Consider the following 15638-nt stretch of genomic DNA (forward strand, 5'->3'; position numbering starts at 1 on the left):
AACAAATTAACTTATAGAGGCATTTGTTTACACATAAGAACATTTAACACATCTTTTCTCTCAGTAGGTCTGTTTCATGCCTACTGAGACATTTTCACTGGTTTCATTGCTGCAGAGCATTAAATAGTATGGGGAAGTTTTTAAAATCTATCCGAAAGAATACAAAGTTCTTTCTTATTAAACTTTTAGTTACCTCTACTTGAAATCTGAAAGTTTTACCGAACCTTTCTCAAGAACCCTACAGTGATAAATAAAACGCGCTGCAGCTTTTAGGATTGGTATTAGTTAGAAAGGTTAAGATCATACGCTCGATTTGAATAACAATTACTCACAAAACCTGGAAAAACTTGAAAATCTATATTTTTATATATTTTTTAAACTACTTGATGATAAGGTATTTCCTTTGGTATTTCATAAGTTATAACGTGTTTTGAGGGGTCCAGATTTTGTCGTGAGCAAGCCTTATAACAACTGCTCGAAGTTCAAAAGCTTGAGTGAATAGATTCAACTTTCTGTAGTGTTTCGAAGAGAGGGATTTGATAATGAAGACAATCCTTTCTCTGCATTTACCCCCGTATATAATCAGTGGACTAGATATGTGCAATACTTATACAAAGTAACAAATTTTCTAGGAAGGGCTAGCCAGATCCTAGGTGGGGCTATAGCCCCCCCTAGCCCCCCTGTAGTTACGTCAATGGGTTTGGTGCAAATTGGTCAACTGACTTCACAGATATCCCACAATGTGTTTTACTTTTTACAACAATGCGAGTCCCGGAAGGTTTAAAATGTCCTGAAATAAAAAAAAATACTGTCCCGTGCGCCACTGTGTTCAGTGCTTAACTGCCGTGAAACGCATATCTATCCCATCTTTGCTGGGTTTCCTATTACTATGGGACAATTCTGCGATTCACAGCAGTTAAAGCAACAGTTGGTCGGCGAGCACCAACTTTAGCACCAATCAAATTGTAAACAGATGACAGCCGTTTCAGGGAGCTGGTTGGAACTATAGACAATAGATTCCATAGATGAGTGCAGGCACGGTTGGGTCATTTCGATTAAGTTTTTTTTTCACATTTTCACAGTGTACCATGCGAATTTGATGTCAAACGCTCCGTTGCTTACGCTCAATGAGATGAGGGCCGGATGTAAGGGAGGTCCGGAGGGCCGTGGCCTCGGTACAACCACAAATTTTATAAACCAAAACCAACCTTTTGACGTAGAACTACGTCTGTCTTTTCTATATTGGTGTACATTTTACGATTGCGAAAATCGGGGACCGTCACGAAAATATGATAGACTTTGAACTTTAATATCTCAGCCGTTTTTCTCAATGGATTTTGATTTTTTTTGGACCATTCGATCAAGGATGAGTCAACGCTTCTTTGTATTTATATGAAAATACCGATTTTTAACTATTTATTATCGATAATTGATAAAAAGTTTAGAAATTAACCAACCAATCGCGTACATGCATCACTAGCACAGACATTAAGAATCAATCACTTGCGAGTTTTGATCTAATCCTGAGTTTGAACAAGATTTCACGTACAGCGGACGCATCAAAGCGATCGCAACGGAGCGGACCAAGGATGTTATCGATCATTTAGTAATTCGCATTCGATCATTTAGTAGTTTGTCAATAACTCATTCCAAAAGCTGAATTTCAAAATGTTTTGTATGGTGGACTTCTAGTGCGAAGGTTTTCTACAACTCTGCCTCATGGTTCGTTGTTTGAATGCCACTCGTAACGGAGTTATAGCTATAGTTTCAGTAACTTAGACTAAATGATTACAAAATTCCAATCATTTAGTCTAAGTTACTGCAACTAGCGCTATAACTCCGTTATTAGTTGAATTCTATCAACGAACCCTTGGGCAGAGTTGTAGAAAAACCTTCGCACTAGAAGTCCACCATACAACACATTTTGAAATTCAGCTTCTGGAAAGAATCATTGACAAACTGCTAGACGATCGAACGCAAATTACTAAATGATCGATAACATCCTGGAAACGGACACATTGGTGGTGGTCCTCAGTGTGTTGCTGCAGATCAGGATTGTTAACGTTAATTAACGATTAACGCCGTTTCGTTAAACCGTTAACGTTAATTTCAACGACTAACGATTTTTTCGTTAATCTTCATAAAACGTTAATCAACGGTAACGTTAACGCTCTCCGTTGATTCAACGTTAACGGCTGCGTTATTTTTCACGTTAATGAATTGTCGAAATCCATGTTTTTAACCTGCAACTTTTGCAGATGTTCTTTTATTGGCAAGAGCTTTTGTTTGTCAATATATATAAAATTTTGACATAAGGCGCTTTGATATGCAAAAGAATTTTACAAATAGATTTAGGATCATAAAAATAAAATTTGATTGCCAATAATATAACAATTTGCCACAGCTATCATTACTCAGCTATGATGACGGTAATATGACAGAAGATAACAATGGGACTTTATTAAATTAGATTGAAAACATAACATTAATAAGTAAATCCGGATTTTGTATTTAATGAAAGATGTAGCTATCAAATTGTATTTATGACAACGAAATGCCCAGTGAAAGATTTTTTTCACTCAGTATTTTCAATGAATGTATCAGTTTATATACACTTTTTTCGTATTCATGTATTTCGCAGAACTGTAATATTGAATATAGAGTTTTCATTTCTCTGAAATGTCAATTCTGTTATCCATGTATGCATCTTACACCCTGCACCCGCTGTTTTTGATGAGCACATATTAAATGACCACCTGAAAACGTACAAGTCGTCATCTCATTAGCTCCAATTGCAAATTGTTTTTCCATGACAAAACTTGATCTGTCCTGAATGGAAATATTAATATGACTGTCATTGGATTTTTTGGTGGTGAACTTTGATTGATAATGAAAAAATCTTTGACCCATGGAAACCGCATTGGTTTAGAAACGGTCTGATTGTTTTTTGGGCAGGACCTAGGAGAAAAACTAACGAGCAGGTTATCGATGTCCGTTGACGTTGATTCAACGCATCCCGTTAACGTTAACGTTACAATCCAAGTAGTTTAACGAAACGCCGGTCACTTCGAACCAAGAGGAATTTATCGACAACGGCGTTAATCGTTGATTAACGTTAACAACCCTGCTGCAGATAATTCAACCTCAACGAATCAGCATTTCATATGAAGAAAGGGTTGACTATAAAAATAGTACTATGGCGATCCCGCTCCGCCAGCGGCAATGCTGAAAATTTATTACAAATTGTGGTGTCAGTTAGTTGGAAAGGCGCATTGGGGAAAGAAAATTGATTCTACCAGCATTTTCTGAAAAGAAAGGTTTAATTGCGAAAATGGACTGTTTCAGTGGCATCGGCGTTTGGACCCGTAACGCTGGGTCCTTTACGTGGTGTGTTACGGGGTAAGATCTACCACGGTTGCATTGCCAGCTACAGGCAAATCCTGACCCAACGAATACCTTTCTCATTATCCAACTCCGTGGCATGTATGAGGGCGTCGCTAAGTCGGTGGGCTCTCGTTAAGTAACTACCACATCAACACTTCCTTCCTCTCCCCAGTTACGGTGAAGATGGGCGTGGCCAGGAGTAGTAATCCTCATGCTTTTGTTATTTTTGCTTAAGACTGGAATCAAGGACCACTCCTCTTCTTGATAGCATTCTAGATAAGGATCTCAAAAGTAAAACATGAGTATCACTAGTGTCCAATCTACGAATTACACCGTAACAATGCTAATGCTAATGTTTCGGTGGCATCGGCGTTTGGCGTCACCTATCAAATTCGCTATTTACGATTGAGTTTTGCACTTTGAAGTAAGTTTATTTCGGATAGTCGGATCAACCTTCTTTTGTATAAAATGGTGGCTTTTGTATATAATCAATGAAGACGCCACCTTAGTGGAAACTATCTACAGCAACCACTCATCGGTGAACGTCGCTCGGACAGACAGATGCCGAGAGATAATCTTTGGTAATATGAAGAAACTTCGTCTTGAGTCAAATTTCTGTTGTTATTCTTCGCAGAAATACGGATCTTAGATAACCAATATCTCATAACCAAATTCAGAATCTTGCGAGTAAATTTCATAGGATTCTTAGAATTTGTCATTCTCCGAACGGTCCGTTGTCTGCGGAATCCCGATCAAAATGGGTCACGCGCGCCGAAAAGCAGCTTTCTTATATCTAATGAAGTAATTCCATAAGCCCCGCCCTTTCATTAGAGTAGAGTGGGGCAAGAGTACGCACTTAGTTTTCAATCGATCATGTGGCCCTTATGAAGTAAGCTTCTGCATATCAAATCAATGTCGATGATTTATATACTCTTCCTTTATGTTACCCAGCGGAAAAATATTGAAATTATTGATATTCGGTTTAGTAGAACCATTATTGTAAGACAAGTGAAAAATGCACTCTTACCCCACCGGTGGGGTTAAAGTGCGCATCGGGTGGGGTAAGAGTACGCATTTATCCAATCATGTGCTTTAAGTATATATTAACACAAATAAGAACATGAACATTTATTAGGGAATGTTTAAAGGTTACGTAACTCTTAAAGGGGGAGGGGTCCTAGAAATGTGCACTTTCATACGAAAAACCATTGTTTATTTTTATATACAAAAAACTACAGACCTAGATGAAAATGTATCAAGTTTCGCGTAGCGTAAACAAAGGAATTTTCCTTAAAGAAAGACCACCAATCACGTAACGTGAAATTTTGCTATTTCATCACCCCTCCCTCCTATCTTACACTTTTTGTATAAATTATATGGATCGTCATACATCTCTCAACCCATCCCAGCTAAGCGTTGCGTAATTAATGGATGCTTTTTTTGATCGAATGAAATTATCATTTAGATGAAATTGTGTTTTCATATTATGTTTAGGTGTACAACAAGTCCAAATACAATTTTATTTTTTCGCTTCAGTGCTTTGTTCGCTTTCTAACACCAAGTCTTTTCTAACACCAAATAACTTATCTTTAAAAAGAGAACTTGTGATAATTATAGATTTCTGTGCCTTTTTTCTTAGTTGAGGATCTTTACGCTTTGGAAGTAGTCTTATTTCGGCCGGAGATACGGGTTGGACATCAAAACTTGAAGATTCACATGCGTCCTCTTGCCCCACCCGTTCCTGCGTACTTTTACCCCACAGTCCCAAAAATTTATTCAAGTAATGGTTTTGACTTCTTGGAAAACCAACCCGATTGGTGTTCTGCACCATAAAGTACTCTATACAATAGGTTATCGAAATGGCACAGACAAACAGACATAACACTTGTGAAATTCTAATCGTTTATTGATTTACAGGTCAATTCAAACAATCTCTAGTTGGCCAATCGATCACTCGTGGCGCGCGCATCGGATTTGCTCAAGTTTGACGTTTGCTCACTATCGCCATCTGATTCGTGATTTGTCCAACTCAGTGAAAACAACAGATGCCGTTAGTGTATGTACGACGATGAATTTGATGAGGGGATGTTCAATGTGTTATGTCTGTTTATCTGTGGAAATGGTATAATGTTCACCTAATTGAACGTATATATGGTAATAAAATAGTTGCGGAAACACAATTTTTTTTAGCAAAATGACCAAAAAAATATCTAACTTCATATCTCCCTTGTTGTTTATTCAAATCGTTCACAATTATACATGATAAAAATCGAAAACGTACTCTTACCTTACCCCACGCGCACTCTTGCACTCTACTCTAATCGTTATGAGTGCACATTATATTTACACCCATATCAGATCACAAAGGGGCGAGGCTAACGAGCTTAATTTACAGAATACAAGAAAGCTGCTTTCCGGCGCGCGCGAGCCATTTTGGTCGGGATTTCGCAAAGAGCGGTTCGACAAAATTTGATGCAGCGGAGCAGACACAGCAGTATGAAGGCGTGGGTAGTAGTGGCAATGCTGAAAATTTATTCCAAGTGGTGGAGGCTTTGCAAAAAATCATCGAGGACTGCCTGTAATTAATTCTTGAAATTCTCCTCGCTTTGCCACGTACGATTCCATTGCGGGCGAAAACCAAACGTTTCAAATAAATATATTTGGGTTTGGTTTGACGCTACTTTTGATTTTATTTATTTCTCCTTTATTCCGGACATTTTGGAGGATGGTGTTTTCTAGGGTTGTGATATCCTCCAATGAAAACCAGTCGAGTGGCTTCAGCAGCGATGAGACCGATGAGTCATGTTAGTTCCACGGTTGGAGACTCAAAGTCTATCTAACTGGGAGGAAACTATTCGACTTCTTGATTCAGTTGTCCCCCGAGCAGTTTGCTCAGTGTTAATAAAAAGACACAAATAATCATGGCATATACCATCAATTTCGAATAGCTACGTAGTCCTACGTCACCTTTGCGTACAACCCGATTGGGCTGCTCCTTTGAGTTTTTTTGTACATTTTGGGACCCTCACAAACTGTCGGGCCCGGGGCCCCCTTCCGGCTAAATCCGATCCTGAATAAGATGTAGCTACCACTGTACACTCTGAGAAAAATCTATACTAAATAGATTAAAAGTCATTCTAACTGGCTATTCGCCTGGTTGACCCCGACTTCGTATAACTGCCATATAAACGAGCTTAGTATAACTTTGATTTATTATGACAAAGTATACTAATGAGGCGACAGTTTTTTTTCTCTTGTAGATGGATTCTGCAGTTGTATGTTTTGTTTTGCTTCAAAGAAAAAGGAAAATCACGAAAATAAAAAGATGTATATATTTTATTATAATACTAATTCTAAGAAAGCAATCATCATCATATCGGTATGGATACCGGTGATTAATTGGCGATAATATAAGCAAGTTTCAAAAAACCATCTTTCGGCTCTAAAGAGTCCAAACTGTACCACATAACCACAATTATAACAGCTGATGACTTTTTTGGTGGGTATTTGCATTTCTTCCTGGTAAATTCCTTTGCTTCATAATTTGATGATAAACTGATGTCCACTCTGAACATCGTATTAACTCTCGGTCCTTTGTGCTCGTCGAGGTGCTCGTATCCTGTAGTGTTCATGCCTTGATTTTCACAATCATCAATCTCTCTGAAACGTAATCAAATTTTATAAATCATATTTCATTCCTTTTTATGAAATAGAGAACATACTACCTCAGGAATATGGTAACTTTCCAATTTAGGAAGGAATTTCCATTACAATGTCCGTGAAGTAGTACAGCGTCTGACTGCCATCTTCGGCGAAAAATTCGGCGTATTCAGAATATGTCAGCATTGTCACGCAACTTCCGTAATGGGCTTCGAAAATGTGGTTTTCAGCTGTTTGACACTATTTATTTTATCTATCCGGCAATATTAGGAGGTACGAATGAGCAATTAATCATCTTTTTTCGCGATTTCTCCCGGAACAGTTCACGTTTGTACAAATAAATTTCGGTGCCAATCACAAATAATACTTTGCGTGTACATAAATCATTCACAGGTTAACTTTCAATGTTAAATAGTATAAATTTCAATCTATTGATAGTTTAAATTTAAAAAATGCCAACATCGGTTAAATTGTATTCTAACATCAGTTTTCTTTATTTCTGAGTGTAGGTACAGTCAGTCTAAGCTAAGCTAGTGTTAAGGTGATTATACAATGAAGCCAGAAATCTGCCATTTTGTAAACCACGTGTTTTTTCAAGTGCACGAGATGAAAGAACCATAACGCGTATAGGGCTGAAATAATGGTAGATCGTTTGCTTAGTTATGCTGAATAATCATAATTTGAGTTTCGGCACTGTACGAAAACTATTACGCCAGAGTACTGACACTTGTATACCTCCACCACAGTTCATTTCGTAGCCAACATAGAAAATTCCGCATTGATAGCCATAAGAAGAATCATGGGAAAGAAAGAGATAGGTGCGTTCCACACTGACAGTTCCATAAACGACAAGCAGAAGAAACGAGACTGCATCTACACTACGAAAACACAACCAAAACATCAGACCCCCGGGTTTTTATAAATGTATGTAGATAAACGTGTGGTGAATGCTTCATTCTATAATCACCATCCACGCTTAATGAGATGTTCTGATTTTCTGCTTTCGTTTGCATGCTGCCTTTGTTCAAAGCAAATAAAATTGCGTGTGATCCATACTGCAACGAGGTGTATTTGCTTAAAGAGGGTTATTTTCATTAAAAAAAATTAGTATCTCTGAAACACGCACTAGCACAGGCTTTCCTCTTTTATGTAAGTGCAATTATAAAATGTTCTATCGGGGGTGGTGATAAATAACCCAAGTAACATTTCCAGTTTTATTTCACTCTAGATTTGGTTTTCAAGATCAAATTACAAAAATAATCAATAAAACCCACTATTACATGATAGCCTTTTGATGACTGCTATAAGAGTAAAATTTGACCAAGTGGCCCATTCTCGAAAACTACTATACAGCTATAATAAGAGTATTTAGAAAACCTTTTTAAGGTACCCGCAAAAAGGGGAATTTGGCTGCGGCATTGACAGTTGCTGCTTTAAAGAAAAAGAGAAAAAACTTTGCAAGCAAATAATAACAAAATGGATTGTTCATTAGAATTACGATGAGGATGACATATGAAAATATTATATTTTTTCAGGTGTTTTTTCGATGTACTGCCATCGAAATGAGGTGCGCGTTGGATTTTGTGGTGAAAGTTAGTGAAAAACTAAGATTAAAAACATGCGCCGGCAAAACAATGTAGTTCTGGGAAATACATTGGAAATAGTTATTGCCACAGTATCGTAAATGTCCACTAAATCGATTGGAACTTAGCCCAAATTATTTGTAATTTGTTAATGGTATCCGAAAAGGTGTGGTAAACGTCGAAAATATATTCCAAAAAGGAACTTCAGTGATAAATTTCACTGATTTGGAAACTCTTCTCCGTTTCCAATATGGCTATCATTGATTTCTATGAGAAAAATGTTGCGTTTATTGAACACCATTATAAACTCTTTGCAATGCAAATATACTTATTGGGGTAATTCATTTGACCACATTATGACCAAAAATTGTGGCTTTATTCGAGCGTTGAAAATTGGATTTATTACGCTCTTCAGCACAACCATGTATCTGCTTATGAATTGAATAGGCATTTGACGTTTGAAGCTTTTTCAGCATATTTATGAGAGGTTTATTGATAGCAATAAGAGCGCTAATAAGACTGAGCAACTAGCTATGATGATTGCTGTCATAAATCCTCAATAAGAATTAAATAAATCCAAGAAGCGTGGACAATGTTACTTGGGAAATATTTATATGGAGTTTGCACTAACAAAATTTAAAAAAATAAAATTGTTCTAGATCCTCCGATAGAAGATTTTTGTTTACCCACTACACTGCCCTTCTACGCATAATTGTCCCATGTTACCCTTGATGAAAAATTTCAAACTCGAGTCAATTTGTCCCACTGAAAAAATGAAGTTGTTGTCTGATGATAATAGAGGCTAAAAACCGTTCATATAAGTAGGGATTCATTTAATGTCCTGGAAAAGTGTTGCCTACGCTCATAACATCCCAAAATTATTTGTTCAATTTCATGATCGAATCGATTCTTGAATTGGTGGGACAAATTGACTCGAGTTTGGATTTTTTCATCAAAGGTAACATGGGACAATTATGCGTAGAACGGCAGTACATGAAAGAGGTGAACATATACTTTCGTGTGGTGGGTGTTATAGAGATACTGATTTAAACAAAAAATCGCCGTAGAGACACCGTGGTAACTCATCTTTATCTTTCCAATGTTTGAAATTACCAATCACCTGTCCCTGATGGGAAGAAATGGCATCCACCTGAATGTTTGTGAAAATTTGCCAATATGTTATTTATTTCGCTGAAGATCGTGGATAATTATTGTTTACTACTTGACGCAATGAACAAAAGTAAGCAAGCCGTCTGGTGGCATAATTTTGGTTAGAACTTCAATATATGGAGCTTTATAATGATAAATGTGTTCAACCGCAGTATATTAGGCCAGGGTTTGAGCCATAAATATACTCTACATAGTTCTCTTTTTATAGACAATATCTATCCTAAACAAAACAAGCGATCAAATGTAACTTCTTTCCCTTACAATGCGACTCTATTGAGAAGATAAATATAAGGCATCTTAGATATGTTCATGATATATTATTTTCAGTGTTCATGTTTAGGTTCATGAAATTATGTTGACTCGTCTTTTTTTCCCGTTTCCATTGATGTGTCCGAACATAGACTTGAAATACCTACCTTGTGAGTATTTTCGATATCTTTGATGTTGATGTCATTTACGTTACACATGTGAGTAATCATCATAAGTTTCTGCCTTTCATCAATCCGCCTCCATTCGTATAGCGTCTGGAGAGAATGGAAGAAAGAATCAGTCGGAAACAAGTTACAAATAATGCAACCATAAATGAGGCATATGGCACACGCCGCGAGGGTCTCCGCTGCGATCGTCGTCGCCGATGATGGAAGGGAGTCATGTTAACGAAGAATAATGTTTACCGTGACTGGGCTTGCATCATGCGAAGAGAAATGACTCCCATGGGAACTGCAGTCGGCATCAAGAAACTGTTTACCACCGACAGAAACATTATTGCCCGATTGTGTCGGTTCGGAACGGGGCTGGAGCGGAAAATGGCACTTTCGCACACAACTCACATTGCCGCGTAAAGAAGTTATATGGATCCCGATTTGTTATCCCATTCTTGCGGTACAATCTTTCGCAGGATCGTAAAAAGTCGGGAAATAATAAGTTGTACAAATTGTATTTTCACGCATCATATGTCACTTGTGGTAATCGGTTTGTTTATGAACTGATGGTTTGTCATCACTTTGTTGAGTTTTTGCTTTTAAAATCTGCATCACATTGGACAGAAATATTAAAAATATCTTAAACAGTAAAGGGAAAAATGGCAAACCCGTTTTGGTGTTAAGTTTTAAAATTCATTGCTGATCTTGTATTTCTTATTATTATTTACTAAGTGTACGTGAAAACTATACTACCGCTCACCACAATTCGACTCAAGTACGAGACACTGATGACAGCCTTACTGTTGATAATTCGTTTATGTAAAGTTATAATCAAGTAGTGGAATTAAATTGGATAGTACGGCAACATTTGTTGGCCATGGTTTTGAACAATTTATTACAAATGCATTAATATAATACATACAGGGTATAAATGTTTAAAAAAAACTAAATAAAAACATACTCATAACCCACACACGACATGTAAAATAAACATCAAAATAAATGTAGATTATCAAAATACTTCTGGCTGTGCATTCTTATTTACCCTCAAGTTGAGATTTAATAAGGGTTGCTGATTGACATTGGCTTTCAGATAATTATCAATGTGGTTGAACAGCCGTAATTTTCTCCTTATTTTCAATTTCATGCCCATTCTTTTTCTATTTTCATCGCGTTGAAAAAAATATGTTGCGGGCTCTACTCAAAACTCAAATGCACAATCGCTCACTTTGAGCTATTGATTGTGTAAGAACTCAATAAAACACAACTTGATTGCTTGGCGTTCAGAACAAAAGTGCTTTATTCATAGCATTGGGTTTCTATGATCATTCTCATAATTCATAGCTTACTACATCCCTCCCCTAATCAATATAAAGTATTTTATGAAATTATTCAATTTAATTTAGTAACATAATCTTTTAGATATTCTGGTTGTCGATGCTTTCTTGTAATACGGTTGCGTATCGGGCCACTCTTGGACTCGGTAGGGTTTTCAGATCCGTGCGTATCTTGATTCGAAGTAGAAGGTCCGTGCGTATCTTGATTTGAAGTAGAAGGTTCCTGCTTTGCATCTACTAAATGGTCTTCATGTTTCAAATCGTTGAATGGACTGCTGGAAATTCTTTACATGGTTAACGTGTCTGTCGAATTCCACCCCAGTGGAAAGATTTTTAATGTTAGACGAGTTCCGTTTTCTTCAGTAAAACATGAGGTTGTGGATCGAAAGTGGGAGTGAGCTTATTTCGTTTGATTACATTCTTGACTACCACATGATCGCCGACATCGACAGTAGAACTTTTTGCTTTCCTCCTCTGATCTCCATAAATCTTCCCTTTCTCCTTCTCTTTCCTATCCACATCTGTAACTTCTTTCCTGATATCGTGCCTTTCGTTGAATAAAATATCAGGTACTTTATCCCTCAAATTCCGTCCAAATAGAAGTTTTGCTGGTGATAGTTTAGTGATCGTATGTGGTGTGTTGCGGTAAGCTAACAGAAAATCGTACAGATCATTTTTCCAATCCCTGCCCATTGCAATGCTGATTTTCACAGTTTTGAGTAAGGTTCTGTTGTGGCGTTCTACTAATCCATTTTGAAACGGCGCATATGGAATTGAGTGGGTCAGAGTTATTCCAAAAGTTTTACAGAAATTGGCGAAATCCTCAGATGCGAAAGGAGGCCCATTATCACACACTAGTTCATCAGGGTAGCCAAATCTTGCAAAGATTGTTCTTAGTTTGAAAATCGTTGTTTTAGCGGTTGTTGAAGTCAAAATTTCAATTTCAGGATATCTTGAAAAATAATCCACTACTACTAGCAGATGCACCCCGTTTGTCACTTCTGTGAAATCTATTGCTAACTTTTTCCAAGGACTATCCGGTAAGGGTGATCTAACCATGGGTTCAGTAGTCGGTTCCGAAACCAAAAGACAACCTTGACATGAATTTACGTATTCCTCTACCATAGTGTCAATCCTTACCCACCATACTTTTTCTCTTAATCGTTTCTTCATTGCTGAGCTTCCTAAATGAGGTTCATGTCCGAGATTCAAAACCTTCATCTGCAGACTACGTGGAATAATTTTATTTCTTATTTTTAAGGATAATGTCTCCATCCGTTGACAGATCATTTGCGATTAATTTGTAACGTGCTAGAGTTTTCGGCCATCTGCGAGATGGGTATGGCATCCACTGCAGAAGCTCTGTTAGCTCTACGTCATGTTTAGTAACTTTGATAATTTCGTCAAGCGAGATAGCTATAGGGCAAATGTCTGTTGAAATTAAACGAACTTCTCTTTCACATTCCTCATCATAGCTTTTTGTCAGCGGTTCCGGTATCTTGGCACAATCGAGAAAGAGTGTCCGCAATGTTTGACTTCCCTGGTCGGTACAGAACTTTGTAGTTGTACGACATCAGCCGAAGCTTCCAGCGCTCAATTCTTGCGGATGGCTTAACTCTATCACCAAAATTGAAACCAGGGGCTTATGATCAGTTATTATCCATAATGGCATCCCATAAAGATAATGATGAAATTTCTCCGGAGCCCAAACCAGCGCTAGTGCTTCTTTCTCCGTCTGTGCATAACGTCTCTCTACTTCAGAAAGTGTCTTCGAGGCATAGCAGATTATTTTAAACAAACCATTTGCAGTTTTCTGATAGAGAACCGCACCTAATCCTACGGGACTTGCGTCGGTTTCAACAAATGTCTCTAATGTAGGATCAAAAAATGCTAGTGTATCAGACCGGCTCAGCAAATTCTTCAGCTGGTTGAATGCATTCTCGTGTTCCTTTGTCCATATAAAAGGAACTCCTTTTCGAGTCAATGCGTTAAGCGGACTCGATAGAGAAGAAAAATGTGGTATGTGTCGATTTACAAATGTTGCAAGTCCCAAGAAGCTTCGAACTTCCTCGGTGGATCTTGGTTGACGAAACTTTTTGATTGCCTCCAATTTTTCTGACGATATCTTAACTCCCTCTGGAGACAGATGGAATCCAAGAAACTCTAATTCGTTCGCACATTCTATCGTTTTTTCATGGTTCAAAATCACGTTATGCTCTTTTAATCGGGTTTTAACCAAAGCTTCCCTGACTGATAATGTCTCAGCGTCTGGAGCATGGATCAATACATCGTCGATGAAAATTATGAGCCATGGAAAATCTCCTAAAATGGTTTCCATGCACTTTTGAAACAACTCCGGGCTGCCGATAGACCAAAAACTAACCGTTTATATCGCATTAGACCTATTAAAATGTTGTGCTTTAAATTTGTTCGGATTATTCCGTTATAATTCAAATCTTACCTAATGGCGAAATAAATGTAGTTATATAGCGGCAATCTTCCCGCAACATAAGTTGATAGAATGCGTGCTTAATGTCGAATTTCGAAAACACCTTACTGCCTCGTAACCTGGCAGTCATCTGTTCCATAGTAGGTAACGGATGTACTTCCCGAACTATGGCCTTATTAGCTTCACGCAGATCAATAATGATCCTTACCTCGTTTGAACTTTTGCGTTTAACGAGCATGGGGGAAACCCATTCGCACGCCTCATTCACCCGCTCGATTACATCTTGGCTCATTAACTCTTTAAGTTTTAGTATGGTGATCTCTTCCAATGGAATTGGAATACGACGATAGCCTTGTCTTACAGGGGGTATGGATTTATCAATCTTTATAGAGGCACACATGCCTAAATATTCAATTTGTGGAACAGTGGTTAACAAGATCTTTTAGTAAACTTTGATTATGTTGCCTTACCTTTGATAGATGGAAACGTTTCATTTCCTAGCGATCTCAGAAATTTCACCACTCCCAAACGTTCCGCCGTTTGTCCAGAGAGGAGTGAATGTTTCCATCTTGAATAACAAAGAAGGTTGTCCGGCAGGATTGCTCTCCCACTGCGATCATTGCGTCTACCTCTCCTAAGACTATCAACGGTTTATTTGATCCGTAGGCTTGAAATATTTTATCGCTTCCCTTTCTGATGTCGTAAGCTTCAAATCCAACTCGTTTCAAGGTGGTCCAATCGTCTATGCCGAGCACGTCCTCATCGGCTCCTGTATCGATGATAAGTCGAAGATCGACCCCACCTACTGCGGCGATTGTTGTACGCTTTCCGTTCAGGTGAAAAAGTTCTCGAATTTCCACACTTTTTGTGACATCATCAACTTCCCGCACGAACTTCGGTTTTGGATTTGCATAGCTTCCATGATTTTGTTGATCTGACCTTTGCTTCCGTCCTTCAATCGACTTGGGCTGTCTTTGAAATGGTTTCTTTGCCCCTCTACAACAGCGTGCATAATGGCCTAATTTGTTGCATCTGTTGCATCGTGATCCTCGAGCTGGGCATAAAGGATCTACTGACGTATGATTTCCCGAACATCTGACGCAAGACAATTTCTTCGTTCTGTGTACATTGTCGGCGTTCAGGATAGCATTGACTTCAATGTTATCAGGCGATTTGAATCGAATTTCGTGGACCTGTTTTGAAATATTTCTAAGAAGGTTGTAAAATAAACATAGATTTTTTTTTTTTAATTTACCTGTTGGTTAACAGTTTCATACGTGCGCCCAATTTTCAACATTTCGTCCAGTGTTGTGTCACATTCCAAATATTTAGCTCTCAGCTTGTCGTCATTTTGAGTAGCATAAACAATTTGGTCCATAACCATGCTATCTACTTCATCACCAAAGCTACACATTGCTGCTTGAGTTTTCAAGCGTACTACAAACTGATCCAGTCTCTCGTTTGGACTGAAAGTCATTTGTCGGAACTTCAACCTTTCATAGCGTAGAGACATACGTGGTGAATAGTAGTTGTCGAGTGCTTCCATAGTTGCACGATATTGGTTGTCCATCAAATTGTCAGTAACGACGACATACTTGGCGATTTTCTTGATGTCAGGTCCACCAAAACATAA

General features: G+C 38.0%; 2 protein-coding genes across 2 annotated transcripts in view; one reads left to right on the top strand and one right to left on the bottom strand.

Moving 5' to 3' along the window:
- LOC134211938 (ubiquitin-conjugating enzyme E2 R2-like) overlaps window positions 1–15638 on the top strand; it is a 59992-nt gene that overhangs the window by 40783 nt on the left and 3571 nt on the right. The window lies entirely within an intron of this gene.
- On the bottom strand, window positions 14521–15450 carry LOC134215840 (uncharacterized). Its single transcript, XM_062694946.1, has 2 exons — window positions 15261–15450; window positions 14521–15198 (listed from the first exon to the last, which is right to left on the bottom strand). The coding sequence occupies exons 1-2, from the start codon at window positions 15417–15419 to the stop codon at window positions 14521–14523; spliced, it is 837 nt and encodes a 278-aa protein (XP_062550930.1). The 5' UTR covers window positions 15420–15450.

The sequence above is a fragment of the Armigeres subalbatus genome, chromosome 2, assembly GCF_024139115.2.
Source record: "Armigeres subalbatus isolate Guangzhou_Male chromosome 2, GZ_Asu_2, whole genome shotgun sequence".
Classification (NCBI taxonomy): Eukaryota; Metazoa; Arthropoda; class Insecta; order Diptera; family Culicidae; genus Armigeres; species Armigeres subalbatus.